The sequence below is a fragment of the Rana temporaria genome, chromosome 13, assembly GCF_905171775.1.
Source record: "Rana temporaria chromosome 13, aRanTem1.1, whole genome shotgun sequence".
NCBI lineage: Eukaryota > Metazoa > Chordata > Amphibia > Anura > Ranidae > Rana > Rana temporaria.
This window is the reverse complement of record NC_053501.1, coordinates 47,630,898-47,650,956: the sequence shown is the minus strand read 5'-3', so window position 1 is coordinate 47,650,956 and position 20,059 is coordinate 47,630,898. Positions and strand designations below refer to the sequence as shown.

The 20,059-nt window shown below is 41.4% G+C and overlaps 1 protein-coding gene across 1 annotated transcript in view; it reads left to right on the top strand.

The window, feature by feature from the left end:
* The first annotated feature begins 4,608 nt into the window (after positions 1–4,608).
* Positions 4,609–20,059, top strand: part of LOC120921201 (cytochrome c oxidase assembly protein COX16 homolog, mitochondrial) — a 126,695-nt gene continuing 111,244 nt past the window's right edge. The window contains exons 1-2 of the mRNA XM_040333922.1: positions 4,609–4,752; positions 15,131–15,208. Coding sequence (XP_040189856.1) covers positions 4,687–4,752; positions 15,131–15,208 — 144 coding nt within the window. The 5' untranslated portion in view covers positions 4,609–4,686. The remainder of the gene's footprint in view (positions 4,753–15,130; positions 15,209–20,059) is intronic.

The window sequence follows — 20,059 nt, the reverse complement described above, 5'->3', positions numbered from 1 at the left end:
TACCGACCCCCACAACATTGGCAGAGCAAGATGAGCAATGAACCTGGTTAATGACAAACATAAACGGCATTTACAAATATAAGCAATGTATTATTGTGTAGATACAGATACAGAATATAACGCAATGTATATAAAATGTAAGTGCCTGTTGGAGAATAGGCACAGGGGTAACCTATAGCGTTATTTGTGGACATAAGGTGGCGAGCATATAAAGGTCTGGCGGATGATGGTTTAATTTCCATTGGGGCAGATGATCTCAATGGGGCTGAATAGGGGCTTAGACTCAAAAAAAGGCAGTGTATGTCCCTGCAGTGGTAATTTGCCTTGGGACAGACTGGGTCTCAGTCTGAGAAGCAGTCCTGAGTTGCTGGGTCTGGTCTGAGGATAATCAGACCAGTGACACAGGTAAACCGGACGTCAGGGAATGGCCAGACTATGCTCGGTCTTGTCGCCACAGTTCGAGCACAGGGTTACAATGGGTAGTAAAACAAATATATAAATAGGTAATGCTTAAGTAAAAAAGAGAGGCTGTTCCCCAAATAGACTGAGGAGTAGTACATAGGCAGCGTGCTGGAGGCGCGGCCAAGCGCCAATCACAAGCTACCATACAGGGGCCCAGGTGTGTTATCCACCTTAAATTATATGAAAAGAAGCCTCAAGGGTAGATTTTATTAATATTATAATGAGGGGTACCTTCATCCTTAAGATCAATATATGAAGGACTTGAGTCTAAGGTCCCCGAACCAAAGAGTCAAGAAGGGAATAGGGGGCCAATAGGACTATTAGCGGTACCAATAAACAATTACACAAGGAAATAAGAAAAAAATTTAAAAATTCATAATTTTTATTGAAAGACATACAGACAGTTACAGGATAAAAAATGAAACAACCATCCAGCAGCGCCAAAGTTGAGGTCCCCAAAGTGGGAAGACATAACGATGGGTAGGGGGTTGCAACAGTTCTCAACTAGTTTTGCGGACTAAAAACCGCTTCATCAGGAGAGGATCTAAAAGTGATTCAACAATACATCAGTGATTTAAAAAACAACAACATAAATAGACAAGGGGAAAAAAAGAGGTTACATTGCTCACCTACGACGGTCTGCCAGACCGTCTGGTCCCGCTCGTTGTACCCCTCTGGCAGACCGTCGTAGGTGAGCAATGTAACCTCTTTTTTTCCCCTTGTCTATTTATGTTGTTGTTTTTTAAATCACTGATGTATTGTTGAATCACTTTTAGATCCTCTCCTGATGAAGCGGTTTTTAGTCCGCAAAACTAGTTGAGAACTGTTGCAACCCCCTACCCATCGTTATGTCTTCCCACTTTGGGGACCTCAACTTTGGCGCTGCTGGATGGTTGTTTCATTTTTTATCCTGTAACTGTCTGTATGTCTTTCAATAAAAATTATGAATTTTTTAATTTTTTTCTTATTTCCTTGTGTAATTGTTTATTGGTACCGCTAATAGTCCTATTGGCCCCCTATTCCCTTCTTGACTCTTTGGTTCGGGGACCTTAGACTCAAGTCCTTCATATATTATAGTTCATCTAAAAAAATTACCAGGGGGCAGGGCCGAGTAATACAGTGAGCAGCTATGGCCGCCGGCTGTATCACAGGAGCGCGCCCACAAGAACTCATCACCATGCGAGCATGAGTTCTTGCGAGGGGGAGCCGAGACAGCTGCCGAGGGACCCCAGAAGACCAGGATCGGGGCCACTCTGTGCAAAACGAGCTGCACAGTGGAGGTAAGTATAAGGCCCCATACACACGAGGGGATATCCGCTGGAAACGGTCCGCCGGACCGGTTCCAGCGGACATTCCTCCTCCGGATTTTGATCCGATGGCTTGTACACACCATCGGATCAAAATCCGCGCGGAAAACATCTGCGGTGACGTGTCGCGCCGTCGCCGCGACGATGACGCGGCGACGTGAGCGACGCTGGAGGGTAACTACTTCCACGCATGCGTCGAATCATTACGACGCATGCGAGGGATGGGAGCGGACGGATTGATCCGGTGAGTCTGTACAGACGACCGGATCAATCTGCTGGAAACGATTCAAGCGGATAGATTTCTTAGCATGCTAAGAAATTTCTATCCGCTTGAAATCGATCGGCTGGACGAATCTCCGTGGAAAAATATCCGCTAGGCCACACAGACGACCGGATTTGTCCGCTGGAACTGATCCGCGGATCAATCCCAGCGGATAGATACGGTCGTCTGAACGAGGCCTAGCATGTTTGGTATTTAAAGAAAAAAAAAACTTCCTTTACATACCCTTTAAGGTCTGGGGAGTTTCCTGCCCATGGACCCAAAATGTTAATGTTTTGTTCCCCAAGTCACTTAGTTATCACTTTTGTCTTATGGCAAGGTGCTCCATCATACAGGAAAAGGCATTTTCCTCACCAAACTGTTCTTGGATGGTTGGGAGAAGTTGCTGTTGGAGGACTTATTTGTACCATTCTTTATTCATGTTCTTAAGCAAAATTGTGACTAAGCCCACTCCTTTGGCTGAAAAGCAACCCCACACATGAATGGTCTCAGGATGCTTTACTGTTGGCATAACACAGGACTGATGGTAGCGCTCACCTTTTCTTCTCTGGACAAGGTTTTTTACAGATGCCCCAAACAATCGAAAAGGGGATTCATCAGACCAAATTAGTTCACTCCAGTCCTCAGCATAATCCCTGTACCTTTTGCAGAATATTAGTCTGTCTGATGTTTTTCCTGGAGAGAAGTGGCTTCTTTGCTGCCCTTCCTGACACCAGGCCATCTTCCAAAAGTCTTTGCCTCACTGTGTATGCAGATGCACTCACACCTGCCTGCTGCCATTCCTGAGCAAGCTCTGCACTGGTGGTGCCCTCTTCCCGCAGCTGAATCTACTGTAGGAGACGATCCTGACGTTTGCTGGACTTTCTTGGGTGCCCTCAAAACCTTCTTCACAAATGCAGTGGAATTTTTTTTTTATGTTCATCATTATGGCAAAGAGGGAGTTTTCAATTAATTGCAATTCATCTGATCTGATCTGATCACTCTTCATAACATTCTGCAGTATAGGCATACCTCCCAACATTTTGAGATGGGAATGAGGGACACCTATCATCAAAAGTATTCAGGCATAGGACACACCCCTTGCCATGCCCCTTTAACCACTTGCTTACTGGGCACATACACTCCCTTCCTGCCCAGACGAGATTTTAGCTTCCGGCACTGCGTCGCTTTAACTGACAATTGCGCGGTCGTGCGGCGTGGCTCCCAAACAAAATTGACGTCCTTTTTTTCCCCACAAATAGAGCTTTCTTTTGGTGGTATTTGATCACCTCTGCGGTTTTTATTTTCTGGGCTATAAACAAAAAAGAGCGTAAATTTTGAAAAAAAACCACAATATTTTTTACTTTTTGCTATAATAAATATCCCATTTTTTTTAAAAAAAAAATATATTTTTTTCTCAGTTTAGGCTGATACGTATTATTCTACATATTTTTGGTAAAAAAAAAATCGCAATAACCTGGTTTGCGCAAAAGTTATATTGCCTACAAAATAGGGGACATAATGATTTTTTTTTTTTATAGGAATGGCGGCGATCTGCGTTTTTTTCGGGACTGCGACATTATAGCGGACAAATCGGACACTTTTGACACATTGTTGGGACCATTCACATTTATACAGTGAACAGTGCTATGAATATGCATTGATTACTGTATAAATGTGACTGGCAGGGAAGGGGTTAACCACTAGGGGGCGGGGAAGGGGTTAAATGTGTATCCTGGGTGTGTTCTAACTGTGTTTGGAGGGGGGTGACTGGGGGAGGTGACCGATCTGTGTCCCTATGTACAAGGGACACAGTATCGGTTTCCTCTCCCTGACAGGACGTGGAGCTCTGTGTTTACACACAGAGCTCCACGTTCCTGCTCAGTTACTGGGCAATCGCGGCTGCCCCACCGGGCACACGCACTGTGTTCCCAGTGACGCGACGGGTGCGCACGCGCGTGTCCTAGAGGCTTTAAATGACAGGACGTCATATGACAATAGAGCATTCCGCCCGCCGGCATTTGACGGCGGGCGGGTGTCAAGGGAAATTGTACAAAAAACAAGATTGGTTAAACCCACAAGTGCTTTTTTTTTTTTTTTACACTACTATTGCTTTTGGAATTTACAAATGCAGCAATTTAGAAATCAGGTGAAATGTCTAGCGCTGGAAAAAACTTTTTGATAGATAAAAAGTGCATTTTATATACAACTATTTAGATCAGACCGGAATGAGGGACAAAGGAACATTGCTACAAATCAGGGACAGTCCCTCGAAATCAGGGACAGTTGGGAGATATGTAGATGCAAATTTCCATCATAAAAAATGAGGCAGCAGACTTTGTAAAAATTAAAAACTTGTGTCATTCTCAAAACAGAATGCCTGTTGGTTGGGATGATGTTGAAGATTCTGGGGGCTGTGCACCTCCCTCTCAGACACCAGCCATGCAGAGACCAGAACGAGCACTTGTTTGGGTGACAGCTCAGCTTGTAACAGGAAACAACGGCAGACGGAACGTTCGAGACCCCCCACGATTTGCCAGGGAAACATTTGGAACCCGGACTCGCAGCGCGCTGTTGCTAGTGACCTAACCCCGGAAGTAGCTTGTATACAGTGCAGCGCGATAATTCTTCCCCCAAGGTGATAGGGGAGAACTCGGGATGTTGAGTAATTTATGGCAAGCGTTTAAAAATAACTCGAACTTGCGGTATGGAGTGCCCATGGTGGTGAGTTCAGATCCCTGGGAAGGTATATGAGGGCTTCTGCTCCAGACAGATGTGTGCTTGCAGTGCTGTTATGCCATCATTAATATGGCTGTGTATTCTGTCTGCATTCAACCTGGTATAATAAAATGTGGCCTCCAATGCTCCATACTGCCTGTTTAATGTTATGACAAAAATGTAAATGTCATAACGTAAACATAATGTAAAAATTTGATGTGAAAACAGGAGCAGTGAGACAAGCACAAGGTTCATAAACACCTTGCTGTCATTGAATACTGCAATCCTGGGCTGTCCACTTCTATCTTCATATGGAGGAGTCCATCCACCTCACACTGAAGGAAAGATGAAGATTTATGATTACACAATCTATTTTGTGCTTTGCAGGTGAGCACAGATGAATGCAGGCTCAGCGACACTTCTCTATGTGCCCTGATTATGCCAAAATGCTGCATTGAGGTGGGTTGCATTGTGTAAAAAGAAACAGCCTTCAACAGTTGTGATGGGCTACATAGCTGTGACTAAGGATGAGCTCTGTCTTGTTCGCATAGAACACGTGCAGAGCCCGCCAGGAAGTGTGCACGGCGTTGCGCTAATAACAGCCAGGGAGACATTTCACGATCCACGCAGCCAAGCATCGGGACAATGTCTCCCTGGCTGTGATTAGCACAGCGCCGCGCTCACTTTCTGGCGGGCTCTGCACGTGTTCTATGCGAACACGCCAGAGCTCATCCTTAGCTGTGACTGAAGTGTCATTTTGCGATGCCTCAATAAAGTTGAAAAAAAAAAGTAAAAAGTGCCTTGAATTCTAACAGAGCAAAGCACCGCCCCCACCACAAGAGATTTTTTCTGGTGTGAAGGAGCCGTTACAGCTGTGGTTTCAGGGGCCGAGGCGGTTCCCTCCCTACAATTCTCTTAGGGACCGTTTTATAAAGCAGTGGTATGGGCTTTTCTGTGGTCAGCTCAGTGCTTTGTTCATATCTGGCGATTTGGGATCATGGGCAGAATCACAGCAAATCTAAATCGCACTGCAATGGTGGCAAAATGCACCAGACATGTTTGGGTGCCATTTATTTTTAATGGCACCTCTAATGCGGAAAAAAAAAGCAGAAGATTTTTTTTGGGCGACAATCTTTGCACAATGCGGATTGCCACGTAGTTGTTTGTGCAACAATCACGGATAAAACCGCACAGCGTTTCAGGTGCCATTTAAAATGAATTTTTAATTGGCATGTTTATATTTCTTGCACTCAAACAGGCATGGTGTGTTTTGCAATCTATTCTGTCCGTAAACCCAAATCACCAGAAGTGAACAGGACCTTAGGGGCCATTCATGTTCTATTTGTTGCTCAATACATTCCCAACACATGGACACTAGAAATACAATGCTTCATGATTAGTAGATATGTGCATTCCCGTTCGTACGAATGTTATTTTCGTACGAAAATTTTCATTTTCGTACCCGCAGAATAATGTGTACATGCGAAAAAATTTAAGCACCAAAATACGAAAACGACGGGATTACGAATGAGTCGCATAACGAACAACCGCAAATACGAACGAACGATCCGACGAAAATACGGCAAAACGAAAACGGCAAAAGAACGAATATGACATCTATAACAAAAGACTTATTTTTTTGTTTGAATCCTTGTTCTGTTCGTATTTTGATTTTCAGTCGTATGTTCATATGACATCTAACAAAAGATTTTCATTCTGTATTTTGTTTGAATCCTTTTTCTGTTTGTATGTTCATATGACATCTATAACAAAAGATTTGTATTCTGTATTCTGAATTCCTTTTTTCTGTTCGTAATTTGATTTCAAAATACAGAATGCAAATCTTTTGTTATAAGATGTCATTTTCGTTTTTTTGAATGGGCAGTGAGTGTAGTTAGTTAGTGAAGCAGCTTCTCTTTTGTGCTGAGTACAGTAGTACAGTAAAGCCAAATAAACTTTTCTGTGGATTTTCGTCTGAAGGGAGAGATCAGTTGGCCAGACTTTTGAACCTGGAACCCAAAAATGGTTTTCTGATGGAGTTTAAAAACGAACGAACGTTCGGTAAAACGATCGTTTTTATGTTTGTTGTTAAAAAAGTCTGACCAAGTGTATGGGGCTTAACAATAGTTAATATGGATGAGCCGCGTGTTGAAAGTGCCGCGAATCCCGCAATATATTTACGAAAGTACAAAATGACGAAAATTCACGAAAATTATTGTCTAACGAGTAACGAACATGAATTAAACATAATAACGAACCATCCCGCATGTACGAAAATAAAACGGTAACCAAAATACGAAACGATTGGAATACGAAAAAATCGCGTCGTACGAAAAACTAACGGGAACGAACAGGAAAACGGGCGTCTTACGAAAAACGAACGGGAACGAACATACGAAACAGAACAAAAAAAAACGAAAAAAAATTCTGTGCACATGTCTAATGATTAGTTCAGACCATCATGCTGAGTTGCACTGCTTTTATTTGCACTGAAAAAAGCATGTTCTATTTTTTTTTTTTTTGAGAGCAAGAAATATAAACGTGTGTCAGTGCCACGCACCTTGACATGAAGCATTATCATGTGCAAGTTTGGCTCTCCTCCCTTCCTCCCCCCCCCCCCAGTCACTATGAGATGTGTTTTCTGCATAAAACCTGGTTGATCCTGCTGCTCTCTGTCGCCACCTTCTGTCAATGTCTCTAATTCAGCTAGGGATTTTGCAGCTGTAGTGAAAACTGAGCATGTGCAGGAGTTGCCAGTGAGTTTTTTTGCACATCTGAGCAGCCTATGCAATTATAGAGTCACACATGTGGGCGTATACACAGTGGTAAATGACAGCCCTCCTCCATATCCACTAACCAGCTAAACACGGTGGGGGCAGGATATTGCATGTAAATTAACCACTTCAGCCCCAGAAGGTTTTACCCCCTTCCTGCCTAGGCGAAATTTCAGCTTTCGGCACTGCGTCGCTTTAACTGACAATTGCGCGGTTGTGCGACGTGGCTCGCAAACAAAATTTACGTCCTTTTTTTCCCACAAATAGAGCTCTCTTTTGATGGTATTTGATCACCTCTGCGGTTTTTATTTTTTGTGCTATAAACAAAAAAAGAACGTCAATTTTGAAAAAAACACAATATTTTTTACTTTTTTGCTATAATAAATATCCAATTTTTAAAAAAAAAAAAAACATTTTTTCTCAGTTTAGGCCGATACATATTCTTCTACATATTTGTGGTAAAAAAAAAAATCGCAGTAAGCATATAGTGACTGGTTTGCGCAAAAGTTATAGCGCCTACAAAATAGGGGACATAATTATTATTTTTTTTAATTATTTTTTTACTAGTAATGGCGGTGATCTGCGTTTTTTTTTTTTATTATTGGGACTGCGACATTATGGCGGACACATCGGACACTTTTACACATTTTTGGGACCATTCACATTTAAACAGTGAACAGTGCTATAAATATGCCCTGATAACTGTATAAATGTGACTGGCAGGGAAGGGGTTAACCACTAGGGGGCGGGGAAGGGGTTAAATATGTAGCCTAGTGAGTGTTCTAACTGTAGGGGGGTGACTGGGGGAGGTGACTGATCTGTGTCCCTATGTACAAGGGGCACAGCATTGGTCTCCTCTCCCTGACAGGACGTGGAGCTCTGTGTTCAAACTTCCAGTGACAAGTATGAGAGAGTGAGAGAGATGAAACCAAATTTACCTCGCCTGCTTCCCATTCACATCTGAGACCTTGTAACACTAACAAGTCACATGACATTGGGGAGGGAAAATGGCTACCCAATTTAGACATTTTTTACTTAGGGCTGTACTCACTTTTGTTGCCAGTGGTTTAGGCATTAATGGCTGTGTGTTGAGTTATTTTGAGAGGACAGCAAATTTAAACTGTTATACAAGCTGTACACTCACTACTTACACTCAGAAGAGCAAGGCCTTTATGTTGCAAGATTAAAAACAGGAACTTTTCTGGGAACAAACATTCAAAACCTGCAACTGCTGGAAATTGGCACTGAAGTAAAATGCAGTACCCTACGCAGCCAGTCAGAATTCTTCCCGTGTTGGTGTGACATCAGCAAAGTAAACTGTTATTGGCTGTTACATGATACTGCACATGGAGCCAAGTTTGCAATGTTTGATGAATAAACTAAGTGGTTATTTGATCAGCCATTCAGATGCAGCGGTTATTTTTTTTGCTGAATAGATGTACTTAGTGTGAAATTGGGGGCAAGTTTTCATAGGGAGGATCCCTCTGGCAATGGTGTAATTTAGCCTGGAAAAGCCTTTTTCAGCTAGTCCTAATATTTGTGCATTTTGTTGAGTACTTTTTCCTGGTAACTAAAAGTCATTTTTATTTAAAGCGGTTGTAAACCCGCATATATATATTTTAACCCTGCAAGGCAAAAGCCATAATGATCTAGTATGCACCGCATATTAGCTCATTATGAAATACTTACCTCGTAACGAGGTAGGGAACATACCTGGTCCACGCCGAGCCGAGCGTGTCTTCCGGGTATTGCCGCTCCAGCGCTGTGATTGGCTGGAGCGGCGATGACGTCACTCCCGCGTATGCCCGCGGGAGATTTCAATCCGGCATGGGTCAGCGGGGCCGGCCCTTCAGCCGAGGATCCCCCCTGCGCATGCGCCGCTGCAATCAGCGGCGCATTGCGAGGGGAATATCTCCTAAACCGTACAGGCTTACCTGTTTGCAAAAGTCAAAAAAGTGGGTTTACAACCATTTTAACTGTTGTCATACTACCCCAGTTCCAAAAAAGTTGGGACGATGTGTAAAATCTACATAAAAACAGGATGCAATGATCTGAAAATCTCATAATATTCACAATTGGAAAAGGGAAAACATATGTTTAAACTTAGAAGATGTACTATTTTAGGGAAAAAATTATTACAGCAACACCTCTCAAAGTTGGGACAGGGAGACAAAAAGCTGGCAAAATACAACCTCAAGTCCAAAAAAGTCTTCTTTTTAACAACTCCCTGTAAACGTCTGAGAAACGAGTAGACCAGTTGCTGGAGTTTTGAGCCTCATAATTGCCTGAGCATATGCTGCTCTAAAACCTGGATATAGCTTTTATTGTTTAGCATTGCTAGAATTTAGCATGAACCCCGACAGTATTAGAGACGCAGGCCTTTGAACTAAGCGCTGATAGCAAGCCTAAAGGTCCCTCTCTCTTTAATCCAGAGGGTGTGGTGCCCATGGTTGCCAAAAAGCGTGTCAAATTTTGAATCCATCTGATCACAGAACAGTTTTCCACTTTGCAACAGACCATTTTAAATGGGTTTTGGCCCAGAGGAGACGACAACGTTTCTGGATCGTATTGCTTCTTTACATGATGGAGCTTTACCTTGCAATTTGAATGGCAGGGTGAACTGTGTTCAGACAGTGATTTTTGGAAGTATTCCTGAGCCCATGCAGTGATGTCCATCACAGGATCATGTCTGTTTTTAACTACTTAAGGATCCATTCACGCCGATATACATCGGCAGAATGGCACGGCATGGGACATCCACGTACATGTACGTGGCTCTTTAAGCCCAGCCGTGGGGTCGCGCGCGTGCATGCGACCCGGTCCGAATCTCTGTGACTGTGGGATTTGCGGACCCGATCGCTGCTTGAGTCCTGCGATCGGTCCCCGGAGCTGAAGAACGTGGAGAGCTGTGTATAAACACAGCTTCCCCGTTCTTCACTGTGGCGCTGTCATCGATCGTGTGTTCCCTTTTATAGGGAACCACAATTGATGACATCACAGCCACACCCCCCTACAGTTAGAAACATAAATGAGGTCACACCTAACCCCTTCAGCGCCCCCTTGTGGTTAACTCCCGAACTGCAATTGTCATTTTCACAGTAAGCTATGCATTTTAAATGCATTTTTTGCTGTGAAAATGACAATGGTCCCAAAAATGTGTCAAAATTGTCCGAAGTGTCCTCCATAACGTCGCAGTCACGAAAAAAATCGCTGATCGCCGCCATTAGTAGTAAAAAAAAAATAATAATAATAAAAATGCAATAAAACTATCCCCTTTTTTGTAAACGCTATAAATTTTGTGCAGACCAATCGATAAACGCTTATTGCAATTTATTTTTACCAAAAATAGGTAGAAGAATACGTATCGGCCTAAACCTGAGGAAAAAAAATGTTTTATATATTTTTGGGGGATATTTATTATAGAAAAAAGTAAAAAATATTGAATTTTTTTTTAAATTTGTCGCTCTATTTTTGTTTATAGCGCAAAAAATAAAAACCGCAGAGGTGATCAAATACCACCAAAAGAAAGCTCTATTTGTGGGAAAAAAGGACGCCAATTTTGTTTGGGAGCCATGTCGCACGACCGCGCAATTGTCAGTTAAAGCGACGCAGTGCCGAATCGCAAAAACTGTCCGGGTACTTTAGCTGCCTAAAGGTCCGGGTCTTAAGTGGTTAATGGCAGTTTCATCTGAGGACCCGAAGATCACGGACATCCAATATTGGGTCTTGGCCTTGTATCTTGCGCACAGATTTCTTTAGATTCTCTGAATCTTGAGATGATATTAAGTACTGTAGATGATGATGATGCAATTTTACGTTGAGGAACATTATTCTGAAGTTTGACAATTTTTAGATGCAACTTTTCGCAGATTGGTGAACCTCTGCCCATCTTTACTTCTGAGGCACGCTGACTCTCTAAGATGCTCTTTCTATACCCAATCATGTTACTGACCTGTTGCCAATTAAACAAATTAGTTGCAAAATATTTTTCCAGGCCATTCTTGTTAGTATCACTTTATTGCCCTATCCCAACTTGTTTGAGATGTGTTGCTGCCATCAATTTCAAAATTACTTCAAGGGGTTGTAAAGGTTTGTTTTTTATTTTCTAAAAAGGTTCCTTTAAGCTAGTGCATTGTTGGTTCACTTACTTTTTCCTTCGATTTCCCTTCTAAATGTTTTTTTTTCTTTGTTTTCTTTGTCTAAATTTCTCACTTCCAGTTCCTCCTCAGTAAGGTGTTCAGTAAGCTGTTCTAAATGACTTTACACTGCTTGGATGATGGTGGAAAGCTTACTGAGGAGAAACAGGAAGTGAGAAATTCAAACAAAGAAAAAAAAAATTTTAGAAGGGAAATCGAAGGAAAAGGTAAGTGAACCAACAATGCACTAGCTTAAAGGAACCTATTTAGAAAATAAAAAACTAATCTTTACAACCCCTGTAAGTGTAGGTGTGAGATCTGAGGTCTTTTTAAGTCAGCATTTACATCCATAAACACAGAATGTTGGTCTGGGACCCGCCCCTCGGCGCCTGCGTCATTGGATTTAATTGACAGCAACGGGAGCCAATGGCTGCGCTGCTCTCAATCTATTCAATCAAGAGCCGAGAACCCCAGCCAGCTTAGTGACAGAAGGATGCATAGGATGCATTAAGATGAACAAACACAAGGGTTTACAACTCCTTTTAACTCTGTTAAAGCGGGGGTTCACCCAAAAAAAAATAATTGTAACATTACATTAAGGCGAGTTGTGATAATGACATTAGGCTGTTTTTTTTTTTTTTTTTAATCCTTGCCGTACATAGAGTTGCCGAAAGACGCCAAACGTTGGTGCGCAGGATAGAGCCGACTCGCAGTCCGGCTTCTTTGGGCAACTCGTGACGCGCTGTATGCGCCGGTCGGAAGCATGTCAATCAATTAGGAATGCCCAGTCCCGCAGATTATACCCGGAAGCCGCGGTGAACATATATATATAAAACGGTATGTACGGCAAGGATTTAAAAAAAAAAAAACAGCCTAATGTCATTATGTCAACTCGGCTGAATGTAATGTTAACATTTTTTTTTTTTGGGTGAACTCCCTGCTTTAACTGCGTTACCAGTTTTTTATTCATAATCCAGTATCTTACTACTGGTTTGAGATGGACCACTCACCTGGTCCTATTGAGTTCTGCTTTTACTAGCTAAAATGCTACAGAATGCAGCTCGGGGACCAAGGGAAGAGCAACAACTTGCTGGTTCGGTCAGAAGTCAGAAACCAAAGCCATAGGAGCATTTACATATTCTCTTGGAAATCCTTTCTCTGGCCATTTGCTTTCAGAGATCGGATAACTAGTGACCAAAGTAGGTCCATGAAGATATAACAGTACTCCTAGGAATGGTAATGTTGCATCTGCTTATCTAGCCATGTGCAGGAGTGCATTTCTTGCGGGATTTTCAGTACTCTGCTTTCCTAGGATGCAATGCAGAGGGATAGTAAGGTTGCCTGCCGGCACCTGGAAGCTGGGGTTCGAGGTAAGTATTTTCATTTAAAACCTTTAACTTTTAAAATGTTTATTTGAGAGGTGGGTGCTCAATAAGGAGCAGAATTTTAAACTTCAAGACGTTCACTGCCCTGAGATCCTATAAGGTCACCACCTAATCAAAACATCTTCCACTAAAGTCTTTTCTGGGCAGCAGCTAAACCCCCTCACTGTACGAATAGATTTTTTATTTTTATTTTTTTATTATAGGGAGGTCAGTACATACAGTGCTTTGAAAAATATTCATACCCCTTAAAATTTTCCAAAAAAACATTTATCATTTTCCTTCCACTTTGTGTTGGTCTATCACATAAAATCCATTTACGTTTTTGGTTGTAACATGTCAAAATGTGGAACATTTTAAGGGGTATGAATACTTTTCAAGGCACTGTATATCTGAAGCAATCTGCAAAAGGTTGAGTTATTAGTTTTGGTAAGACGTTCTTCTACAGCATGGCTGCTCTGTGAACTGAGAAGTGGCATGTCACCTCTTAACTTTAGCGTAACGGCATCGTAAATCCTGTCCCAGCATCAAATGAATATTGTATGTTGCTACTATTTCCATAAACTATTTTTTTTTAATATACAGGTCCCCTGAGTCTTCTCATGACCTTGTAGATTCCAGTGCTGTAGACAGATGCCTAATTAATGCTGTTGCTCGTTCTTCCATGTTTTTTTTCAGGGCACTGTTACATGATTAAACAGGTGGTTTGGGGATATATTAGACAGATGTATCTGCCTAGTCTTTCCTTCGGGGTGTAGCTGATGTTCTTAGCCAGAGATTTCTCATCAGTTCAGGATTTCAAAAGAAACTTTACTTTGTAAGGTGGAACAGATTTAAAAAGTAAATGCCAAACGTGACAAATATTAAGTAGCAGCTTATTCGCATACCGCTGAATTGTAAATGATTATTGTAAAAGTTTGGCAACTTGCTTTAAAATTTAACCGATGGATTGCTAACCGATAGGTCAAAACCGAACGTTGGTAGGCACAACCATCGGTTAAAAATCCACGCATGCTCAGAATCAAGTCGACGCATGCTTGGAAGCATTGAACTTCGTTTTTTTCAGCACGTCGTTGTGTTTTACGTCACCGCGTTCTGACACGATCGTTTTTTTAACTGATGGTGTGTACGCACGACGGACCATCAGTCAGCTTCATAGGTTAACCTAGGACAACGGTCCTTCAGACCGTTGTCCTCTGGTTAACCTATCGTATGTACGAGGCCTTAGTCTTTGCTATCTGTGTTCCGCACTAAGATGTTATCACAGCTAGTAATCTGATTGGTGATATATCGAGCAGATTGAGATGAAGTTACATAGCACAGGCTTCTGGAAGCAGGCACAGCCACATGAAACACGAGAAGCTCTGTGAAATCCGGCTTCAGTGGATTGCACAGCACTAAGTTACAGTTGGTACATATTCTGATTTTTAGCAAAGATGAAATGGTTTCTAATTAGCATTAGCAATTCACTTACTATTGGCTGGATTTGCTATGTAAAATAAACTTCAATCGACACATAAACAGAGAGGAAAGCAGCACACTAGATATATCACAAAAGTACATTTTTATCGTTTGAAGTATACACTTGGCAATGGCAGTCCCCACCCTAGGACCCCTGCCTCCAGGTTTTACCCAATGGACTCTTAATCGTAGAGATCGCTATGATTAAGGCTTCACTACCTGTTTCCCTTAGTAAGGATGAAGGCGCCAGGACCGAGCGATCGCCGTCGGGGGACCGACATCGCGGGCGACTAGGACAGGCGACTAGGAATCCCGCTTTAAAGTGGTTGTAAACCTCAGACATATGAACAAAGCATATCCCTCTATAGTGTGTACTTGTCTCAATTAAAAGCACTAAGTGTAATTTTTCTCTGCTGCTTTGTTCCTCTGCTATCAGACTGAATCACTTCTGACAAGTTTTCCTGCGACTAAGGGAAAAATGGTGACGGGAGGGAGCTCCAGCAGATAGACAGCCTCCGCTCTGTCCTTTCCCTCCAATCCGCTATTAGAGCTCTATGAGAATATTTTTTTTTTATGATTTACTATTAAGTCACAGTCCTGGTTCTAATGTGTGTTTATTTTTGTTCTTTAGCTCTTGGTTGTTGGAGGCTCCTTTGGACTCCGTGAATTTTCACAAATTCGTTATGATGCCCAAAAGATTAAAAGTAAAGTAAGTTTTCATAAAGGTTATTGCTTTTTTGTTTGGGCGTCATGTCTGCATGTGAATAGCATTGCCATTTGTTGGTACCAAACAGTTTTTTCCTCCTTGACTTTTAAGGACTTCAGAGGCCTCTGAACTCAGAGCAAGCATACGGAATGCAGATAGTAACTTCAGCTCCAATCAGAGCTCTGTTAGACCCAATGCACACTATGCAACTTTTGGTGTCTGATTTCCTTTAGATTCACCAAAACCATGTAGTGCAAGGGCCTGCCTGATTGCATACAAATTAAAATTTTTAAGGTTTGACCTACATATTATATGGTTTTGGTAAGTCTAAAGGAAAAAAAAACTAAAGAAAATTGTATAGTGTGTATCGGCTCTCTCACTTTGCAGTGCATGCCTCTCTATAGGTCAGTGGTTGACGTAGATCTCCTGTATGGGAAAGCACTTCCTTTCATAGAGTTGTCTATACCTGCAGCAGCTAGAATTCACATCTTCTATGGCCAAATGCAAGAGGTTCTGATCAAAAAAACCTTGGCATATCCTTTGAGTGAATTGCCAACCCCATTCTGCCTCACTCACATTCTTATTGGCCATTGTATTCATTGGCCAAAAGGATTGTAGAGGCTGCAAGAGTAGATTAGATCTGTCACTACAAAAGCTTTGGGGTATTGGAGTTTTGCCTGTTGAGAACAGATGGCATTTATTTCTTGCATTTTATACTTCTAGCAGCTCTGCTTTTTTCAGTTTCAATGATTTTTATTGGTTTTAGAAACAATAAACATAGTCTACTACCGGTGGGTCAAGTGTTACAGGATTTAATTAGGGTAGGAAGCAAGCAACATACTGGGGGGAATTCAGTAAAACTTCTGCACCACTTTTCTGACGTTAATCCCTTTTGATAATGTATTTTGCCAAGTTCATGAAGCACTTTTGGTTCTGACAGCAACTCTTGCACCAAATTCAGGTAGTTCTAAAATGTGCAACTTTTACGTTTATGTATCATTGAATGCGCCAAATGTAAAAGTGAAGCTAATTAAGACTGGTTCAGAGAGAGTTTGTGAAGGTGTCTGTGAAGGACTTTTATGCAATTGCCTATATGCTTCAGTTTAATTCTCTCCCTGCTATTTTAATGTCTGTGTGTTAAGAAGACCTGTGTTTACCCTTAAGAGATGTGTATTGTATCGTCAGGCTAAATGATTAGATAATTGGCTCATGTTAATTATTCTGATTGCTTCGTTGTAGTAATTAACTTCACTGATGTCATTATCTAAAGAAATGTGCCTTGTCAGGGTCGGCACCAGAGTGTCTACCTATAATCTGTATGGGAGCCCCAGTGTGTGAAAAGGGGGTGGAGATTTCATTGTTCTTTGATTGATGATTAGCTTGTAAACTGTATATAACTAGCAGAATGCTGCCATTAAAGAGAGTCTTGTTCCAGCATTAAGCTTTGGCTCATGTGTGGATTATTCGGCGATTCCAGGGAGTTCTACTCATGGAATATTGGGTGATTTTCTTTTATGGGAAGAAGGGAATGCTTGACGGGGATATGTTCTACTACGTCACAGTGTCTATTGTGCGTTCTAAAAGTGGCGTAGAAAGGGCCAAATTCTAGTACATGTATATGAATATAATATATAGTTCTAGACAGGTATATGAATTTGGCACATTCTTCACTACTTTTAAAATGCATGAGAGGTACTTTCGCAAAATCTACATGCGCCAATCTTTATGAATTCCACTGATTGATTCAGAGAGCAAAGCTTAAAATTACAGCATTGTGCAGCCTGATTTGCTAAAACAGGCCATATACTGATCGAAATCCGGCCAGTTCAGCAGGGACCAGATGGATTCCAATTTTTGTGTGGCCATCCCTACTCAATAGAAGTCAATTGTTTGATTGACTTATGTGGGAGGAACATTTTGGTTGCGGTTGCGGCTCATCAGCTGAAGTCCCTCATTGATGTATTTTCATAAACCCATATTTTATTCACAATAGAATATGTATCAAATGAAAACTTAGAAAATTTACCATTTTAAGCAAGAAATGGGGTGAATTTGAAATGTATATCATATTTTGTTTCTTAAAATGGTACATTTTCTCAGTTTAAATATTTGATATGTTTTACATTTTCTATTGTGAATAAATTATGGGTTTATGAGATTTGCAAATCATTGTATTCTGTTTTTATGTAGATTTTACACAGCGTCCCAACTTTTTTGGAATTGTGGTTGTATTATCCTGAGCCACAGTTGGCTGCTCTGTGATTATTATGTGTATCCTTTAATTCTGTGGTGTCCCAGATTAAAAAAAATGTTTTTGTGTACTTTATAATTTACCATTTATCATATACCGGTAATAGGTTTGTATTGTTCTGTCTTGGAAAATATTATTTGAAATCTCCGTGATGATTCAGTGTTTGGCAGCTTCTAACAAGCCAGATTTTCAGCACAGGTGGCTCAGTCAAAATGACGCAACTATTGATTAAAGACTTGTCCAGATTGACAAACTGAGCTGTCTCAGTCAGTGACCACCATCTTTGAAATTTAGAATTATTTTAATTCAGTTCATTTCAATTTAATTGCTGCATATCGTGAACTCCTCTGGGCAATTTCTACATTTGGAGACATACGTTTGAGTGTTTTTTCCGTTATTTAGAAAAGATTACCTCTGGTTCTTATTGGTTATTATTCCAAAGAGGAGGGATCCATAATTCCTTATTTACAGTAACATACTCTTCCACTTATATGCTTGGGTAAACAAATGTGTCCATGCAGTAGAAATAGGGTCTAAAGAAAATATGGGTCTGTCCGTGCTTATCCTCCTTTTTGAAAGTGCTATTTTTCTGACTGTTGTGCTTGCCCACTGGCTGAAATGTTTCCTGACCTTAACAAGTGTGCAAATATGAAGAGAGAAACTATTGCGCCTTATCTAATTATGTGTTTGGAACCAGTAACTTGAAGTATTTAAAGTGGTTGTACACCTTGTTACACCACTTTTACCTACAGGTAAGCCTATAATAAGGCGTACCTGTAGGTAAAGTGAATATCTCCTAAACGTGCACTGTTTAGGAGATATTTACTGTATCTGCATATGCCGACAGTGGCGTATCTAGGGTATGGCAGCCATGGCAAGTGCCATGGGGAGGGGGAGCGGCAAAGAGCTACCCCCTAACGAAAAAAAAACACGCGTCCTCCTGTGGCCGCCTCCCGCACTAATGTAGCTCCCGGCATCGCGGCCGGCCTGCTGAAGCGCGGCGCAGGCACAGCAATTGCCAATATTGCTACTTAGCCTGGGGAGGGGAGTGACAGGTGCCCCCATGACAGCCGATGATTGGCACAGTGGCTGCAATTGTTTTTTTTTTTTTCAGCTGGCTTGCACCCCCCCCCCCCCCCCAAAAATTTTCAGCACCAGCCGCCAGTGGTCCCCAGTGTGCCTCTCTGTCCTTGTCGCACTGTGTCCCTGGTTATCTGAAAGGTTTCAAATGTTTTGACAGAGGCGCAGTTTCAGTGCTTGCCATAGGCGCCATTTTCACTAGATACGCCTCTGTATGCCGACATCATCGACACATGCGCACTGAAGAAACGGCTAGCTTGTGCCATTTCTTCAGGAGCTATGCCATGACTACCAGCTCCCGCGTGTATGTGTGGGAGTGATGTCATCGCAGCGGTATTAGAACCGATTCAACCATACAGTTTGTAGTGTATGTAGATTTGCAAAACAATAAGATAAAGGAATATTCCTGAACTTTGGTTTATTTCATGGTTACTGTGAAATTGTGTGAATGCAGTGCATGTTATTTCAGCTTGGATTCTTTGAATGAGTTTACCAAAAGTGAAAATATTGCAGAATATACAGCCTCATGCTACTTAACTAAGCTCCATTTCATGCTGAATAAACAAAATTATTAATGTATCTTGGATAGATTTTTACTCCAAAAGGTATTAATAGGAATTTGGCAGTACAGATGTTATATGTCACAGCTGAGGCTCCCATCTAGCAACTAAGGCCACCATTGCCAGACTTCTGGAAGCTGTAGTGGTTTATAGACAGGCATACTGCTCTCCTTTGCTGCAGAAGTGTGTTCACTGGAACTATCATTTCTTCAACAAGTCAGGGAATGGGAGCCTTGTTTTTGACAAATAAAAGCCGTTCTGACTGATGTGCATCCCAAGATATATTTTTTTCTGTGTTTATAGACAAGTCTCCATTTACCATGTAGGTTCATGGTTTTTCTCCTGCATTCATTGACAGTGGTAGGATTAGACAGATCTAGGGAGATTATCAAACTATATGTTACTCCAACATTTCATATTTCATATGTGTGCGGTATATCGTGTACTTGTATGAAAAAGTATGTTCTCTTTGCATCCCTTCTTTTAGGTGAAATACCTGGTGAATCTTGCCAGTCCCCCTGCTTTCCTCTTTTGCCTTGCAATTAAATTTTAAACGGAACAAATTGTTTTAGAAGATAAGGGATCCCATTAGAGCTGCACGATTAATCATCAAGAATCTTTTTCCCGTTCGTGATTCTTGACACAGGGTTTCACGATCTTTGACATGAAAATAATTTTCTCTCTGCACTTTGGTATGCAAAGAATTTCCTCTCTGCTCTCAGCCAAAAGTCAAAGTCTGGGCAATCTGCCAAGTTTTGAAAACATTCTTTATCAGTGGAAAGTTAAGTCTAAACATTGTATCACATCAAAGAAATAAACTTCTGTATGTAAATTAGGGAACGTTTAACCACTTAAACACCAAACCTTTTTCTGACCGCTCTTTTCAAGTTAAAATCATTATTTATTTTTTTTGCTAGAAAATTACTTAGAACCCCCAAACATTATATATTTTTTTAGTAGAGA